The sequence below is a fragment of the Saccostrea cucullata genome, unplaced genomic scaffold, assembly GCF_032062105.1.
Source record: "Saccostrea cucullata isolate Sc308-1 unplaced genomic scaffold, CSIRO_AGI_Scuc_v1 ctg2001, whole genome shotgun sequence".
NCBI lineage: Eukaryota > Metazoa > Mollusca > Bivalvia > Ostreida > Ostreidae > Saccostrea > Saccostrea cuccullata.
In genome coordinates, this window is record NW_026920225.1 from 78,451 (window position 1) to 98,147 (window position 19,697).

The following is a 19,697-nucleotide window of genomic DNA, read 5'->3' on the forward strand; positions in this document are numbered from 1 at the left end:
GTAATTAGCCTGAACATCGCGAGGCCGATGAACGAGAGGTAAAGAGTGCGGAGGCAGAAGGGGATTCTGAGAGTGATCGAGCCGATCAGGGCTCGGAGCAGGAGGGGTCAGAGAAAGAGGACGACCCCAAAGACGAGAAAGCGACCAAAGAGGTTACATATCACACGGTGTGACTCTCAACACACTAATCAAAGCTTCAGTCCTCTTACTAACTTATACTGTAGGCTATGTCTCTAGCGCCACTTTGTGTGTGAGTTTGGGGTTTTAGCTGTGGCCAGTTATCTAGAATTGCTGATGACCAGAGGAAATCCAGACCTTTGATATAACATGCTTTGCTTCTGCTAATATTTGAGAAGATTTTTTTGCAGTACCAGGGTACTCAAGTATTTGTTTTCACAGGATGTACAGAGCATAGCCAATTTAAACCTTGGACTTGTATTATGTGAACAAAAACAAATAATTATTTTGAGTCTAAATTTATATCTTTAAATTGATTAATACAAACAGTAGAGGTACTTGAATCAGAAATTACCTTTTAATTAGTTTTCTAATTTTCTTCATGAAGGATGTTATAAGAATCTTAATTGTACTGTTAAAATGTGAAATTGGCAAGATTTGATTATATATATTACACCCCAACAAAACATACGTGTATCTGTAGAGTAAATAGATCAAATGGTACTGTAAATCACTTTTTATTCACGAGAACCTTATTTTCGCGTAATTACGCGAGACAGTGTGCTTATGAAAATTTAATTCTCGCGTATAATAGCATTCCTTAAAATTATACAGAGGAATAATGACAATTCATGAAAATTTTGATTCACCAATCAAGAACCAATGACTCGCAAAAGTAAGGTATCGCAAAAATTTAGTGATTTTCAGTATTTTAAGTATAATTAACTATTCTTTTAATAAAGCATGGACAAAAGTATATAGACTAAAAATCCTATAAACTATAGCTAGTGAACTGTTGATAGGCATTAAAGCATCACCTTTTATGCAGCCATCTTCTTGGTAAACAACATGCTATAAAACATGGCCAGGCTTCTTAACTGGCCTGGATTTGATTTTGTCTTCAAAATTAGCTGAACTCTTAATTCATAGTGTTTACAATGCAACAAATAATAAGAACAATTTTAATGTAAAATAAAAAGAGAAAACATGAATATATGTGGCAATATGGTATCCCTCCCAGCATTACTGACTTAACATTGTGTGGGGGGGGGGGTATTAGATGGCATACCTAATGGTGATTCTTTAATAGCTCTATCCATATTTAGCCATGTTTGAATGTTGAATTTTGTTGTGGTGTGGTCATAGTTGGATCCATAATTTCTATAACCATTCTTTGAAGGGGATTTATGATAATTTATTAAAGAGTAAAACTGTTTTGGGAATTTATATTAATTAATAAATAACATTTAAAAACAGAAAGAGAAGGATAATATAACTTATTATAATTGAGATGGTCATGCATGCCCCCGTTAACTTGGGATTAATGAGAATTAATGTTTCTGATTTCAGTCCTACGAAAATAAGGCTTTTAGCGTAAGACATGACTCACTTACTAGTAACCTTGGTACATACCTAGGCCTTGTACTGCTAGTCATCAGTTGTTTGTCATTGCTGAAAATGTCGTTGTGCTGGAAAAGCTCAGATCATAATTCAATTTGGTCATTATTTGTTCTGCATGAATATATGCATGAATTTCAAAACTTGAGAAAAAAATCTTTTCAAAAAGTTAAAATAAGGAGAAACAATTTTTTTTAGATCTCTATTGTACAATTTAGATTTTGTTGGATGTGTGTGTACGTGCAGTTAGAATAATAAAAGCTTCAATGTCTTTTTTTATATAAATATATATATACGTACGTATGCTATGTATCCTCAGTTTTAACAAAGGACTTAAGCCAGAATGTACAAAAATCCGCCCTGTCACCAAAACGGATGAAACTTTTTCAAACAATGCTCTTAGATTAGTATATTATATAACATTTTATTTTTTAACAATATATATATGAATTTGGTATTGTTCTCACTGATAATTCTACGACGTCATGACGTTGCCGTTACTTATTCTAACGTCATGACGTTGCCTTTACTTACTTTAATGTCATGACGTCAATCGTATATACTTTAACGTCATGATAAGAAATTAATAAGTAGTAAACATGTAATATATATATATTCTAAGGAGGAAAAAATTCAATTATTTTTATATAAATCTCAATTTATCAATTTTTCTTCAAAGAAATTCTGAGGCATTGAAAAGAGTTTAGTGTTACTTGCTTTTCTTATAGTCTGTACTTCTCTAAAGAAAATATATACTCGTACTTCATAAGCAGTTACGCTGTTTATTTACTATTTTATAAATGTAACAGTGTCAATTTAAAATAATAATAACAAAATTATCAGTTTTGTAAACATTTGTATTTCTTGCTCCAATAGAATTCATAATACACAAAATATTGAAGTAACCTTCACTTAAACATATTCTTAAAGTAAAACATAAAAATACATACATCAGAAATAATGTATAATGTATATGCAAAGTCAAGTTATGCCTTTTTACTGATTATTGCTACAATATCACACCTGACTTAAAACTCACACATGAGATTATAAACAGTTAAATTAAATAAATAAGACTCTACATGCGGAGCGGCCAAATTTCCGCTTCCGACTTAAAACTCACACATGAGATTATAAACAGGTAAATTAGAAAAATAAGACTCTACATGCGGAGCGGCCAAATTTCCGCCTCCGACTTAAAACTCACACATGAGATTATAAACAGGTAAATTAGAAAAATAAGACTCTACATGCGGAGCGGCCAAATTTCCGCCTCCGACTTAAAACTCACACATGAGATTATAAACAGGTAAATTGAAAAAATAAGACTCTACATGCGGAGCGGCCAAATTTCCGCTTCCGACTTAAAACTCACACATGAGATTATAAACAGGTAAATTAGAAAAATAAGACTCTACATGCGGAGCGGCCAAATTTCCGCCTCCGACTTAAAACTCACACATGAGATTATAAACAGGTAAATTAGAAAAATAAGACTCTACATGCGGAGCGGCCAAATTTCCGCCTCCGACTTAAAACTCACACATGAGATTATAAACAGGTAAATTAGAAAAATAAGACTCTACATGCGGAGCGGCCAAATTTCCGCCTCCGACTTAAAACTCACACATGAGATTATAAACAGGTAAATTGAAAAAAATAACAATTTTTTTTAAAAACATATATACAACATATATATAAAATAACAATATATAAAATACAATGAAGATTAACTAACTGTTCACTCCTCGGGAACACTTCCACAACTACTGTCATCACTGTCAGACTCGTCCAAAGCAGGTGGGATGTCAGCTGCATCAAGGACATGCTCACTCCAGTCACGCACACCATATGTCCATTGTTCATGCCTTCCTTTTGCCAGGTACCAAATGATGGCTGCTATGTGAGAGCACATGCCTACAACTCTGGCACCCGCTCTGCAGGTACAATACCATGCTACTACAGAGTCATCAGAATACTCAATCCAAACTAAATACTGTTTTGATGATGTGTGCCGACTCTGAATTTTTACCTTTAGGAGCCTATCATTTTCTTTATGGAAGGAAATATCACAACCTCCCTCAATGTGTTCTTGAATATAGCTACGAGAGAGCTTCAATTGATAGGTGCCACAAGTCAAATTCCGCAACTTATCCTCATCCAACATGGGGAAATTCTGAATTTCACATTCAAGAACTGTTTGCCATTGAGTAGATCTTCTGTTAAGTCCATTCTCCTGAACCATTTGTTTGAGATTATTCACCTATTAAGAAAGGCAGTAATGCAATGCATATATGAACTGAATCATGTGCATGTAATTATAACTTATATACTGATGTATTCAAGAGAGATGAGCAAGATAGAATTAAAAAATTAAATGTCTTCTTAAATGCAGATTTTTGCAGCTGCTCAATTACATTACGATATTATACAAAAAAATCAATTTGTACAACTTAAATACCTGTTTGGACAGATAGAGCATTTTTGCTGCCTCTGCATCATCAGCCTCAGTGCTGTTACTTTTACTAAGGGGTGGAGAGAATCTGTTTGAGAGAGCGCAGACTATCCTCACATAGTCACCGATGAAGGGAATTTGATTAGTGGGTAGAGTCTTCTCTAAATATCTCCACCTTTTGATACGTGCGTTTGAAGATTCCACTACCCATCTGACCTGAAAAATATGTTTTCAAAACTTATTCATAGTAAATATATCTTCACAAGAAATTGTAAATAAATTTATTGAAAGAATTTACATGTTATTTACCTTTGTCACAAGTCTGCTCATATCTGCATCATCAGTAGTCATTTGGTTTTGTCCCTTGAGCAGAAATCGGGGCATTTCTGCCTGGATTCCAAGGTCTTCAAGAAGAGGCAAAGCATCCCTGAACCCGCGGTCAACAATAAAGATGTCGTCTTCACTTAGCCAGTTCCGAATATCTTAAGCATTTGTTTTAATGATATGTTGCAGGATTGAAGCATCATTGTTTTTATTATCAGCTAGATATGGTCCTAAGATTGAAACATAGTAACCAGTAGTAGTCACGATAACCATAGGTTTGATTAGTGGTCTCCCCTTGTGGATGCTGTAAGAACGTCTATGGAAGTGGAAATTATTGCTCTTGGCTGTGTATATGTAAGTACATGTACCATCCAGTACCAATATGGCCTGTTTCTTCTCGATGTTACCGAACAGTGTCTGTGCTAGCTGCCGTGTATGGTCATCGATGACTTCCTCTCTTCTTATGTGTTCAAACCCAAGATGGTGCGGCACAAAGCTGATCATCAATGCTGTTCTTACAGCACTAATAGCTCTCCTTAAGCTGGATTTGGAAGTTTGGAAAAGTGTTGACAGTATTTGATTGGACAAACCAGTTTTTAATTTGCACAGGAATATTGCAACGGATTTTCTTAGACTTCTAGATGGTGTTGGTTTCACTTCATCTCTCACAGAGTCACATATTGTATGGAAATCTTCCTTGTTGAGTCCCAGCAAAGATAAATAGTCTGTATCGGTCAGAGTCATGGTGCCATCAAAGTCCAAAAAAGACTTGTCATATTTATGACATAAAACACGCATCTCTTGAAGTAAACTTAGGATGGTAGTTCTGTTAACAAAGGCATGGTCTGTTGTTGGTAATTGCTGAATTGCAGCAGTTGTGAAACGTCCATTTTCCACATGACCAGGACAACATCTATTTCCGGATGGAATTAAGACATCGTGTTCGATAAAAACAGATGTGCGGCATTCTGGTGACACTACTATCAATTTTGGCCCTGGTTTCTTACAAACGATACAACAGGCATGAGTCTTCGCAGTGGATTTAAGGTGCAAGGATACAGATGGTGGAATGGAGAGATGTTTTCTGTTGTCATTTGTTTCGGACGCTGGACATTTCCTGTGAATTGCGGTAGAGCAGGGTGTTGCAGATGGTTTACGGCATGAAACATCTCTGTAATAATTGCTTCTACATTTGCTGCATATGACAGAATTATCCCTTCCTTCTACCATAAACCTTTTTCTTAAATATTTTCTTATGCCTTTGTCAAAATGCCTCCTTTCATTGGGTTTTGTTCTTTTAGAGCACAATACACAGTTGAAGTATTCAGTTTTGTGTCCTGGCATTATCTGAAATTAAATATAAGAATGTTTACATTTTATGCATTATTATCCAGGCATACTAAGAATTCATATACCTTTCCAACTGAATAAAATGACATTTTTTATTTCATTTTACTGCTATAATTTATTTTAAACTACAGCCAAAAAGGCTTATTAAAATTGTGATCTTTTGAAAATATCTTCTCAATCTCATCCAGATTAGAATAACAATAAAATAATTTTCCCATGGTCTAAGCTATCTACATGTATGCTCAGATTCATGGACTTAAATATTGATAAAACTTTGCCCGAGGAAGAACATGAATTTTTACATCATTGTACAAAAATTGTCTTCTACTTACTCTAGGAATACTTCAAAGATATTCGAGTTTAACCACCTAAAATATTGCTGCTTTATTTTTGTTTTAAAAATCTTTAAAACTCTTCACTGTGATATTTATTTTATGGACTTTTTTCTCCTTTCTATTTAAATATGCACACGCGTTAGGATCCACCCCCCAATTTCAGCAATTTATATTTAATAACCTGGGAAAGAACAACAAAAATAAAGTAGCAGAATTATAATATTAAAATTAATTTTGGCAGTTTATTACTTTAAAACATTTAAAACTACTAATTATGTTTAATGAATTTGCTTTAACATGCTTTAATTTGCATTGTTGAATATATTGTTTTAAGAAAAAATCATTTTTAATGAAAAATCATTAAAAATATATTTAAAAGGAACATGAATTTTTTAAAGAGAGGTAACTCGTGACAACAAAAACAAAAAAAACACCTGATATAACAATATGTTGAATATCTGTGTTAATTTGTCTATTTTTCGGTAAATTATGACTATTAGAAATGTAAACTAATATTTTTACATTGATATATGGTCTTATAAATACGTACTTTTATTTTATTTCAAAAATAGAGGGGATTCAGATTGACATGTTCCAATGTTATCATTGCTGAAATTTGAACTAGATACTCATAGGTCTAACATTATATACAGATTTTAATAAAACTTAATTTAGACCAATGCCGATCTTTTTTGCATCTCAATCACATATGGGTCAAGCGAGCGGTCCATGTATTATCAGCTCAGAATCATCATATTATATTGATGCATGTGTATGTTAAAGCTTACTTTACTTATATGTTTAGAAGAATAAAGATACTCACCACAACAAAGTCATGTAAACGTCTCTATCTTCAGTCGATTTAACTATGCATTGTATATTGGTTCCATTGCATTCCGGATAGTCAGTTATATTTTATCACATCGGGATCGGAAATATTCACCTTTTTACAGATGCTAGTTTTGCCGAGTGGATTTTATATCCTTTAAAATTCATTTACGGGCACAATAAATTATTCAAAAATAAATCATTTAATGTGACTATTTAAGTCTAACCTTTATTTCTACTAAGCCCTACTGAGAGGGGGAAAAATCCGGAAATTATCGTTTACACAAGTCAGGCATCAAAGTACTGAGAAGTATGATTTAAGTAGGGCGCCACACGTGAACCACCAAAAACCAAATGAATTATGGATTAACATATATCAAGTTAACTGTGTTTAAATTTTCATCATGGTTTAAGGTTGGCGCCTTTAAAAAAATCGCTGTAAAAAGGTCTAAATTTCTTTGAAACTTGGTATTTTAGCATTACCGCATCCGGTTTTGATGTTTATAATACGGCACGTGCTGTTTCCTTCCCAAAAATCAAGACGGAGACCAAAGGTTTAACATCTAGTAAAAAGTTGGCCTACGTTTCGCTGCTTAATAATGAAGTTTGATTTTCAGGAATTGACAGGGCCAAATCATGCAGATTTTGGCTTAAGTTCTTTATATTGAAATATATATATTTAGATCTAATTAATGAAAATTACATTTCTGGGAGGAATTTTTGGCAATGCTCATCATTTTACTTCTCTTTGGGGCTAGAAACAAGTCTTAATGATTTTCATTGGGCATGCATGTTTTCAGAATCAATTAAAAGCATTTTGCTTGTTTAAAAAAAAAAAAAAAACATGATCATACATTATGAATGCAGGAATATCTGGTCCATTATTTTTTTTTTAAGTATTTGCCTGAAAGTTAGTATTTGTCTTTGAATTTTGTTCTAGCCCTGTATTTTCAGTGTGTATTCAATTCTCCCATGCATATATTTGTTTAGATTTATCAATTCCATGTAAACAATTAATAGCTAGTGTAGACTATCTATAATGTGATAATCAGTTTTGTGATTTTTCTTTACCTTGCAATTATTTATAGTTTATGCCATGGATTTAATTTGTACTATCTTTTTTTTCTTCATTTACCAATCCTTTTCCCAAAATATTTCCCCTTCTTATATACACTATACTCTTTTCCTGTTCCCTGTTTTGGTTGGATATTTTGGAATGATAAAATTATGAAGATTGATAAACATATAATTATAAATAAAACCCTCAAAATAGCCATGCAGACTTTACAATATTTATAAAATCTAAATTTATCTTTTCCTGTTTGTAGGCCAAGGATGAGAATCTAAACCGCAGCACAGACCGAGTAGGAGAGGAGTTTGATTTATAGATTTGAACAAGTAACCCTATAGCCCCAGGCCGCTTGGACAAAACTGTGATTGAAGCAATAAGACTAGAGAAGGGGAAGAGTGTAGTAGAAGTGTTCAGCTTCATGTGCTAATCACTAGTGAATTCAATCACTTGGAAGCATAGCTTCAATGTAACAAGAACTCTGATTGGTTGACAGAGGCATTACCATGGAAATCATTACGTCCTTTTATACATAATCACCCAATCAAAATTGATTTTATATTACTGTAACAGTATACTTGTAATCACTTTTATTCATTTCAAGGACATTTTATACATATCAGCCTTGGCCCAAATAATCATGACCCACCCCAAATTCTGTATATATAATGTATACATTCCCATAAAATCTACAATATTGCATATAACCATTCCGTATTTCAGTAGTGGTTGTCCTGTGGTTATCTTTAGAGAGGTGATGTTATTTTTTATCTAGTGATTTTTATTGATTGTATAATTATTTATTTAAATGGTTGTATGTGCCATTATTCTGCCTTGTCCTATTGGAATTTTATCTTTGGTGTCAGAATGAAAATTTCTTGCAAAACAGAAAAAAAAATTTTTTATACATAACATACTTTTTACAAATTTTTACTAATTAATTGTTTGCCAAATCATTTTATGAAAATTTCTAATGAAATATTATTGTAGATTTGTAGTTATATTTTTAATATGCTTGTTCTGGTCTTCAATACTGTGATTGTTGAATATTTAAACCATTTTTTAAGGCTTCCTCATGACAGACTTTAATATGTAGAATTAAAAAAAAGAAACGAAAATTTTCCTGAAAATATATTCATTATCAAGTTTCAAACTTGTGTAAAGATACTAGTAGATGCTAATTAAATCAGACACAAATGTAGTTAGGTGAAATGAAGGCACCATCAGATAACATTTTATGCAGTCTTCACATAATCCTCAGAGTGTATCATGGATCTACGTTTGTACATGGAAGATATGACTACTGATGTTATAAAAAGTAAAATCGTTAATTTCTATTTTACATAGGACAATTTGAATAATCAAATAAAATCTATAAATAAAGACTCTCTCATGTTGTTCTGTTGGAGTGGGATGTTTTATTTATCATCCCCTCTGGGTATTCATACAAGATTGTGCTTCAATAAATTTGATATTGCAGAAGAAATTTATTTTCAAAATTTTATTCAAGTGATAAGAATTTTAGAATACCTTGCAATGTTGATTTTGTAAATTTAAGTAAAATTCAAAATAGGAGTTGTCTCTCTTTTATAAATGGTCAATGAACCTTAAAAAAAATTGTTGAATGGGACATCCATCACATCCATTAGCAGTGATATATCATTGTAAATTGTGTGATACTCTTCATGACACCCATGCAGCAGTATTGTCAGTCTTCTTTTTACCAACTGATCATTATCGCTAGAACCCTTGGGTTTTTTTCTCTTTTCTGACGATGTTTGATCCTTGTTTCTAAAGTTACCCCCCCCCTCCCCCCAAAAAAATCCAGAATAATTTTTTTTTGGTTGGGGGGGGGGGGATCAAAATATACTTGAAAATCTAAACATATTCATGATTTTGAATAGACATTCCGTAATTTTATGCCCCATCTCAATTTTAAAGAGGGACACAGTGAGTTTGCAAATTAACAATCTCTGGGTGGGGGTGGGGGTTCTTATGAAATACATGTACCTTTTTCTGAAATCGTGGCCATTTTCAGAGGCGGGGCATAATTGTTTTTGTTTAATGTTAATGTCAGTCCTGTTTGTTTGTTTTTGGCAGCACAATTTCTCCTAAACCGCTTCACAGAATTCTGTCAACCATGACAGATATTTAGTACACAGTGTGTAGATGTGCATATACCCATTTCGGTTATTTTTGTGACATTCGTTACTTTTTGAATTGTCAAGTTTTTCTTTTCCGATCCTCATAGGTTCTGAAAATCAGGCATTGAGTAATAGAAAATGCTCACGAAGATGTCTCTATATTTCCAAAGTAATGTGTAATTATCCACGGTGATTCTTTAAACTTGATCTTCAAAGTTAATCATTTTATGTAGGAAAATTTAGTAAATCTCAAAGTAAAGGATCACTTCATTATAAATAGGGATTTGACCTATAGGACCGGGCTTGGTTTTTTCTCTACAAAAACCTTGTCGGTTTCCATTCTGATTAATGGCATTAGGCTGAATACATATAACAATTTGTTTTTCCTATATCTTTTTTGAAAAAGGTATGATGAACCCTTTCATTGATTTATATATGTAATAATTGATATTTGTCATAACTTCTCAATAAGCATAATGGTGATGTTTACTGCCTCTGAAATTCTATTCTTTATGTTTAGGCAATTTTATCCGTGAATGTAGGAAAACATTCCATTAATGTATGCAAATTATATAGGCCTAAATCAAATCCGAGGAGGACAGTTACTGGTATGTATGTAGCCAAAATCAATGTTATTAAATCCTAAGGAATATATACAATTGACATTCATCGCAGCTCAATGCTGCCAAATGTACCTGTATTAAGTAACACAGAGTGAGTTATTCTTGTCCTCGGAGAAAGTGTGCTTATACTGATTGAAAACAACTGTTCATTGGATTTTCACGATTTGATATCTCTTTCGTGTTTCTTATATCAAGAATGGGCATGCATAAAGGATATATAATTGAAGGAAAATACACAAGGCTATAAAAAATATATAATTGGCTTTGAAAAGGCAAAAATTTAAAAATTCAAAAGTGTGTAAAAATACGTAACCCCGACTTTAAAATGTTAGTGTGCACACTACAATAGTCAGCGTATATATCAACTGATACTTTATCATTGGTATAAATGAAGCAGATTATCAAAATCAGGTTTCCTTATTTTTTGCTGGTTTTTTGTGAATTTCACCCCTAAAAAAATCCCATCTTTAATTAATCCTTACATCCAAACCTATCCAAATATCACAATTTCATTTAGGGGCAGGCCTGCCCTGAAGGACTTCTAGGCCAAAATTCATGCAAAAATCAAACTTTATATACTTTGGAGGTGTATTATAAAGAAATAAATAATAAATTAAGGTATAAAATACAAATTTGAACATATATACGGTAGAAAACAACAAATAATGATTAATTATTCAATGTCACTTTTTCCGGGAAATTGTTCTCTCCTATAGGTCAATTCTTTTGTCAAAGCGAATACATCCTTTGCAGAACATGCATATGCAAATGAAACTACCTAATGCAAATTTTCTTATTGAAAAATTGATGAATTATATATTTTAGGAAAAAAGTGTCATGTATGGGTTGCATGGAAAAAAATTTTGATACTGGAATTCAAACCTAGCCCCCCCCCCCCCCCCCCTCTCGCATTTGGGAAAATAGGCATTTCCTTTTTTTTTTCGCTGCTAATGTCATTTTTTTGGAGGTACAAAAAAATTTTTTGCTACACTTACCCCCCCCATTTCAATTTGCTTCCGACGCCAATGTAGTAACTTCAAAGGGCATTGAATCACACCGAGAGACATAAAATGAAAATTGTTGCATAAAAAGATTTTAATTACAAGCTTTATTTTTAGACTTTTTGAATTAAGTTATAAAATAAAGAGTTATCATTCCTGGCTGAGGATCGGATATCCTTAACCGATGAGAATATATTTGACAGACGCTAATTACGTAGCACCGAGAATGCTACCTTTACTGAAAGTCCAAGGATTTCAGAGAAATGTACTAATTTTAACGCACAGTATATTTTTGTCGACGAAAACATTCAAATCCCTTTTATTGTGACAAGATTTTTCCTTGAATAAAAAACAGTATTTCTACTTTACAAACATGGAAACGTTTACATAATCTTTATTAGATTTATGACAGCGTTACATTACAAAACTACAATTCATCCAAATAAGCAATGCCAAAATGTTATGAAATTATCTTAAACGTTACATCACTACAAATTAGAATTGTTCTATTTATTTGTACACTATCTACAACATAACTTTGTGGGCATATAGTATGTACTTAATGCCCAATTTCTAGCTATTTTACCATGATATGCCGGTATATACAGGTAAGTAAGATCAGGGACCTATATACTAATAGTACTTAGTATATAGGTCCCTGGTAAGATTACCTCTTCGCATCCCCCAGATCATAAATATACTAGTGTAGGTAATTGCAAAATGTAAACAAGAGGCCCAGGGGCCACAGCGCTCACCTGAGCACATCGGGCTTGAATTTACCCCCCCCCCCCCTTTCCAGGCCTTCATCATTTGAACAAACTAGAATCCACACTACCTGAGGATGATTCCATATAAATATCACTAATCATAGCTTTGAAGTACTTGAAAAGAAGATTTTAAAAGGTTTCCCTATATATCCCTATGTAAAACTTGGGACAGCCATTTTGGCCCCACTCTAGCCCCGGGGGTCATGATTTGAACAAACTTGAATCTACACTACCTGAGGATGATTCCACATGAGTTTCATCTTTCCTGGCCCAGTGGTTCTTGAGAAGAAGATTTTTTAAAGATTTTCCCTATATATTCCTATGTAAAACTTGGCTCGGCCATTTTGGCCCCACCCTTTCCCCGGGGGTCATGATTTGAACAAACTTGAATCTACACTACCTGAGGATGATTCCACATGAGTTTCATCTTTCCTGGCCCAGTGGTTCTTGAGAAGAAGAATTTTTAAAGATTTTTCCTATATATTTCTATGTAAAACTTGGGTCGGCCATTTTGGCCCCACCCTCGCCCCAGGGGTCATGATTTGAAGAAACTTGAATCTATACTACCTGAGGATGATTCCACTTGAGTTTCACCTTTCCTGTCCTAGTGGTTCTTAAGAAGATTTTTAAAGATTTTTCCTATATATATTCCTATGTTAAACTAGGGTCGGCCATTTTGGCCCCACTCTTGCCCTGGGGGTCATGATTTGAACAAACTTGAATCTACACTACCTGAGGATGATTCCACATTAGTTTCATCTTTCCTGGCCCAGTAGTTCTGGAGAAGATTTTTAAAGATTTTCCCTATATATTCCTATGTAAAACTTGGGTCGGCCATTTTGGCCCCACCCTTGCCCCTGGGGTCATGATTTGAACAAACTTGAATCTACACTACCTGAGGATGCTTCCACATGAGTTTCATCTTTCCTGGCCCAGCGGTTCTGGAGAAGAAGATTTTTTAAAAATGCCATTAATTTTTAACAAATTCATGATTATCTCCCCTTGGAAAAGGGCGTGGCCCTTCATTTGAACAAACTTGAATCCCCTTTACCCAAGGATACTTTGTGTCAAGTTTTGGTTGAAATCGGCCCAGTGGTTCTTGAGAAGAAGATGAAAATGTGAAAAGTTTACGACGACGACGACAACGACGACAACAACGACGACGACGACAGACAACGGACAGATTGTGATCAGAAAAGCTCACTTGAGCCTTTGGCTCAGGTGAGCTAAAAACTGATTTGCGGCGATGAACTTCGTACAAAAATTCTGCTTTTCGAAAGGACTACTTAGTATATCTTCAATTTTCGAAAAGTAAGCAGTAAACATTCATCATTAATATACTAGTACTATGATCGTTTTACATAAGTCTCTTCAGACATTGCCCTGGGAAGAGATAAATCATTGCTGTATTCGTTTTCATCTTCGTCATCATCCTCTTGCATGGAGAATGGCCTCACCACCCCAACAGGCCTGATAGAGTCGGGTTCAGATTGGATAAATGACCGGTAACTGTCCTTGAAGCTGTCTGAAGGTCGCAGACAACCGAGGGCTAACTGCGTGACGTCAGACACGGGGGTGAAGGACGCTTTAGAATTTAGGTCATCGCTCAGCTTTCCTTCCTCGGGAAAACTTGTCAAGCTGATCTCTTGGGGCAATGGCTGTTGCGTTGTTTTTCTCATTGAAGTTGTCTCATACGAAGAAATGTTTGACGAAGAAAAAAGAGAGTTTCTTGATGATTCGCTGTCTCTTTCTCTTGAAAAAGCAGATTCGTGGGAGTTAATAGAGAAATTTACTCCTCCAGATGGAAATGAGCTGATTGGTTGAGGCTGTGGATGGACATGACCCTCTTGATTAAATTGACAACTTCCGGATGATGAAGATGTCCCGTTCCTTTTATTTGCTGATCTCGACGAATGATTTGAACTTAAGTCGTAAGTCATGTTCCACGATATATTATTTGCGTTTATAGGTATAGGACTGGGTAAGCTATCTGATGGCTCCTGTAAATGATCTTTATTTGAATATGAAGATTTTGTAGACATGGTTTCGCTATTATGACGAAATGATGACGAAGTGACACTATGGTTTGACAAATTTGATTCATGAACTGATGACGAATGTTGATCACGTGACTGTGGCGTACTACTCGAGTATTGAGAGGACAAATTTCCAAAGCTCCTACACTGTACTTCAGTGGCCACTGGCAAGTCGTGTGGCACTTTTCTATTAATTGAAACGTTTATTTCAGGTTTATTTGATTCATGACTATCTGTAGTACTTGTATTTGCGGTCACTTTTGCATTTTTTTCATTCACCATTGTGTCATTTTGTTTGTTTTTCGGAGTTGATTGCACCTGAACACCCTTGATGTTTTGTGAGGCATATGCTGGAGAATCTTGTGTTGTATTTATCGTAGATGAATATTTTGGAGAGTATTCAGACCAATTTGGACGCCGATGTTTCGATGATTCGGTTACGGAGTATTCCAGGGAGGAAAAGTTGAGGTCAGGTGCCCCTTTCATGCTAATTGGGGACGAGGAACTGTCAGATTTGTTTGATACAGACCGACTATAGTTAACATTACACTCCCTTGCAGAATGTCCGCTTGTTTTTCGCGGCTTGATCTCCTCACCAACATTTGGTATAGAATGTTCCACCGGGGAACGAGATGGATTTCTGCGCGATTCAGAATGATTTAAACCGTTTGACGGGCTCGATTTGAAATCCCCATTGCTTTCGTTACTGGCGTATGCCGAGTCTGGTGCACTTCCATGATGTGTAGTTCCATGATGTGTAGAGCCATTTTTCCTGGCATTTGAGAATTGAAAATTGTTGTGTGGTTGACCTGAATAATCAAAATAATCGTTATATTCAGTATATTTCGAATCTGGAGTTTTCTGCGCAGACGAGCCAGACCTCCAAAACGAAGAATCTCTATTTCCATTTTTTGAAGGCAGTTTACTTATAATGTTTTCGTACAACCATTTGATATTATCCTTCAAATTTTCCTTCTCAATCCGCAGTCTTTTTTTGACCACCGGCTGGAGAATGTTAATGACTGAATCTTGGCACAGAATGTCGTCTTTGCTGAAAAACTCTATAGATCTTAAGCACTTAATTCCCATGGGGATTCTGTATTTCGCTTTCTTCGGGTTGTGCACTAGAATCGGAACAATGGTGACATTTTTATTGTACATAGCTTCTTGGAAGAAGGGTTGTCCAGCCAGAACAGGCCATTCGTCAGCACAAAACTCTGGTGTCACTAACAGAAACCCCATTGCTGCCGAAACAATTTTTTGCTTTCTTGTTCTGAACTTCAATAAACCATTAGACTCGTTTATGGGTGTCCACAAGTCTCGTTGATAAATTTCAATTTTGGGTTCATATCGGGACAATACTCTCTTCAAATATTGCAGAACTTCTACTACTATTGTGTGGTTTTGAGTATGCGCAAACAATATACAGTCACAGGCGACATTTGAAGAATAGTGATAAATAGATTTTTTCCAAACAGATTCTTTGACTGCTGCAAATAAATCAACCTTGCGGGTTGATTCTGGATTTAACCACCTTTCCATAGCAGACTTGTCAATGCCATTTTCAAGGAGCTTTTCGTGTATAAAATAATCTGAAAAAAGATTATGGATGCATGATCACTGATCAGATATATGAACAACCTTTTGGTCAGTCGGTCTTTTGGTGGTTATTCTTTTATCTTTTTTACCTTTTCCTCAATCTCAAACAATTTTCAAGCAAAAAAATTAGTATTACACAAATAACAAATTTATTCATCGGGGAGAGATTCAAGGGGGGAAACATTGTGAGATTTTGAGCCTTGCTATATAGCTACATCTTTTCATCTTAATTGTTTTTAATCCGCCAAATTTTGTCTATATATATCTATGTTTATTTCTGGGTTCATGCAGGGCGTTGGATGCAAATTCAAGGGGTGGGTGGGTACAGCCATACATTTTCAGTTTAAGGCAATTTAGTAAATAAAAAAGTTTCTTGACCAAAAAAGGGGGTCATCAGAGGTACTATATAGTATTATTAAGGGGCACGAGTGGGTGTATGCTAGCTATGTTTTCTTTAGTGTTCTGTATATCGGCCATGAAGTTGTACATAAGGAAAAATCTGCAAATCTACCTTTTCTATTTATAGTAAAAGTTACTTTGTTTATCATTAGATGGATCGTGAGGTCACCACTGTGTATATGCCTGATACTGACAAAGAGGTTAAAAAAAAGACGAGATCGAAACACACAAACTAATGATTGCAAGCTCACTAGATTTCGATGTACATGTTTGACTCTCTTAGCATATTTCTTGCAATCAAAATCTTGTGAGTGGTAGCAAACCCACTAAAACAATTTTAACATGGCGACAATGCAGGTGGTGTTTTTGGATTTCTCTCGAAAGACCTGGGACAAATTGAAGAACTAAAATTGAAATAAAATGATATTTTATTACTTAGTAAATATATGTTTTCATTTAGAGGGGTTAACTTTTTGCAACGAGTGTAAAATATAAGGGTTGTGTAGCAAGACTTAAATAGGCCTTATTATTTTTTTTTTTTTAAATATTTTATTTTTGCTTTTGATTCATATATAAAGCTGAATTTCATAAACATTTAGGTTAAAATCTCAGAAGTTAAGGCGATTGGAAATCAATTTCCATAGAAATTGAAATTGTTCTTAAATAAAATTATTGTTTGTTTTAAAGCGGGGAAAACATCTACAATAAACTCTTCAAGAATTTAAACACGAAAAAAATGCAATATCGATAGTAAACCAAAATAGAAATTCTTTTGATTTCAGTGAGGTGTATAATATGACAATCTGAGATTTGATTTTATTTTTTTTAAGTCAATAAATTAAAAATAAGTCCATATTTTCTTTTTTTTTTTTTTTTTTTTTTTTGAAAATGATGTGGTTAACGCCTGGTAAAAACCACTTGATATAAAGATTTTAGAACAAAAAAAAAACATTTGGATTTCCTCAAAAGCCCTGGAAAATTTGACTGGAATTTAAATAAAATGATATATTCACATAAATATATATGGTCTGTTGCTAATTTATTTATGTGAAAAATTAGAGTAAATTTATGTTCTGAAAAGAGAAAAAACTTTCATTTAACCGAATGTGTCTGACAAAATCTTTATACTATTTTTTAGTTACGGGTAAAAACCATTGATATAAAGATTTTTAAAAAACATTTCCCTCCTAGAAGAAAATTTACTGGAACCCATTGTCACATTCATATGGTCTGATGTTTAAATAGATTATATTAATTATTATCTTATAATTTAAAATATATATAAATTGGAAATATTAGATTTTAAACTCGAATTAAAATACTGGTATACTACTAACAAAGCAAAAGTTACTATTGAATAATAAATAGTAATAGAATAAACACAACATTATATACCATTATCAATGAAGATCCCGTCCATCTTAATTTATATAAGGCATCAGAAATACCCTCGATCGTCAAAGCGAAAGTATATTTACGAACGGTTTTGTTAGATAAAATGACATTATTTGGATGGACACTATCAGAAAAAGTTTTTTGGGTTAAAATAAAAGACTGAAATGCTTAAAATAATATTAAAATTGTAGATTTTTTTTCTCAGTAAATGCGTTTGATTTTTGGTTGGTGTAAAAGTAGGTCCATTGTACGCAAATTTAACAGTCGCAAGGAAAAAACTACAGGAAAGAGAGATAGATATTAAATTCTTTGTGCTGTTGTCACTGATCTTCTAGAACTATATGGTGTATGCTGTGAGAATTTAAGTTTTAGGCCTCTTTATCCTTTTGTCGCCCGCGTGACACGATGGTCAGAGCGTCTGCTCTGGGTTAGAATCCCACCATATAAACAGAGGTCCTGTATCGCAGTAGGTCTTGGCATGAAAAAGACACCTCGCTGCTCAATGGTCGAAAGTGCCAAGCATAGGACAGAACTTTGAGCTCTCTACCGGCAAGTGGTGGCTTAAATTCTCCATTTGCGTGAAAATTCTTGAGAACGACTTTAAACAATACAATCAATCAGTCAATCAATCTGTGCCCTTTTGGAAACCAGGCATGGCCTAGCTTTGAAGGTTTTCTGTCAATCTCTATCCAGAGTTGTCGTTCGCTTCGCTACAACAACTCTGTCAACGTCTAAATGCCAAGATTCTTGGCAAAACTTACTTTCCAGTGGCGGATTTAAGGGGGAAGCGCACCCGGCGCGCGCCCCCCCCCCCCCTAAAATTGTCAAAGTTAACGTTAATCACAGTTTCGTCTAGAAAATGTAAACATGTCTACTCGATAGACCTCATTTTTACCCTATAAAATCTCTAGAATCCATGAACTTTGAGGGCTCTCTAGGCGGCCCCCCGGCCTACTTTTGGCGCCTCTCTTACTTCAATTCCTGGTTCCGCGCCTGCTTTCACATATTGCATCATAAATTATGAATGTAAAACTTCTATATATTCTTCTTTAACATGTTAAATAAAAGTTTATTTATGAGAATTAGAATCAGATATCGCTTTTTCGCCATGTCCTATAAGGGATTACAGGATATTAAACGTGGAAAATTTAAAACACATATCAACATGATTTAGTTTTTATAGTCATTTATACATATATAGAAATGTAAATGTGTTAATCTTCTTGTGGACAAATTTAAACAACATTTGAAAAAAAAAATCACATCCCTCCGCTTCCGTACTACTTTTTGTTGACAAGGTTTTAACTCGTAGAGATCGGTTTTCTGTATTGTTGAATTTCAAACGACCTCTTGTCTCGATCGTACGAAAAAGCGTGCATGTCAGACAGGCAAGGCTAGTTTTTCACTGATGGAGATTCGCAACATAATAATTTTTTTTCTCGGTGGATTCTTAATATTTTGTAGTTTTCAAAAAGTGCCTCTTTTATTGCATATGTGCACCAGCTGTTAATGCACCCATTTATTTTGTTAGAATAATCTAACTGTGTCTCGGGACAAGCCCTCACCACAGTTACACTAATACCTCCCATATACTCGCAATGTAGCAAATAATTGCAAATCGCTCCGAAATTATTTTGAAAAATACAAAAGGATATGCACTGAAAATAACTTCCAAATTAATTGTAACAAACCTTTTTGAGATTGAATATGCCTTTTGTTTATCCCCAAAAATAATCCATAAGAAGACGAAAATTCAACTATTTTTGTCAACGTTTTTCTCACTTCAAATTTACTTGC

At 34.3% G+C, this 19,697-nt stretch overlaps 2 protein-coding genes across 2 annotated transcripts in view; one reads left to right on the forward strand and one right to left on the reverse strand.

Annotated features, from left to right (window-relative positions):
- Positions 1–9,321, forward strand: part of LOC134245193 (calponin homology domain-containing protein DDB_G0272472-like) — a 33,346-nt gene extending 24,025 nt beyond the window's left edge. Inside the window, exons 15-17 of the mRNA XM_062727469.1 lie at positions 9–152; positions 1,528–1,551; positions 8,196–9,321. Coding sequence (XP_062583453.1) covers positions 9–152; positions 1,528–1,551; positions 8,196–8,255 — 228 coding nt within the window. The 3' untranslated portion in view covers positions 8,256–9,321. The remainder of the gene's footprint in view (positions 1–8; positions 153–1,527; positions 1,552–8,195) is intronic.
- A 4,381-nt stretch (positions 9,322–13,702) lies between these two features.
- Positions 13,703–18,022, reverse strand: LOC134245220 (uncharacterized). Its single transcript, XM_062727498.1, has 2 exons — positions 17,901–18,022; positions 13,703–16,099 (listed from the first exon to the last, which is right to left on the reverse strand). The coding sequence occupies exons 1-2, from the start codon at positions 17,923–17,925 to the stop codon at positions 13,818–13,820; spliced, it is 2,307 nt and encodes a 768-aa protein (XP_062583482.1). The 5' UTR covers positions 17,926–18,022; the 3' UTR covers positions 13,703–13,817.
- Between the last annotated feature and the right edge of the window lie 1,675 nt (positions 18,023–19,697).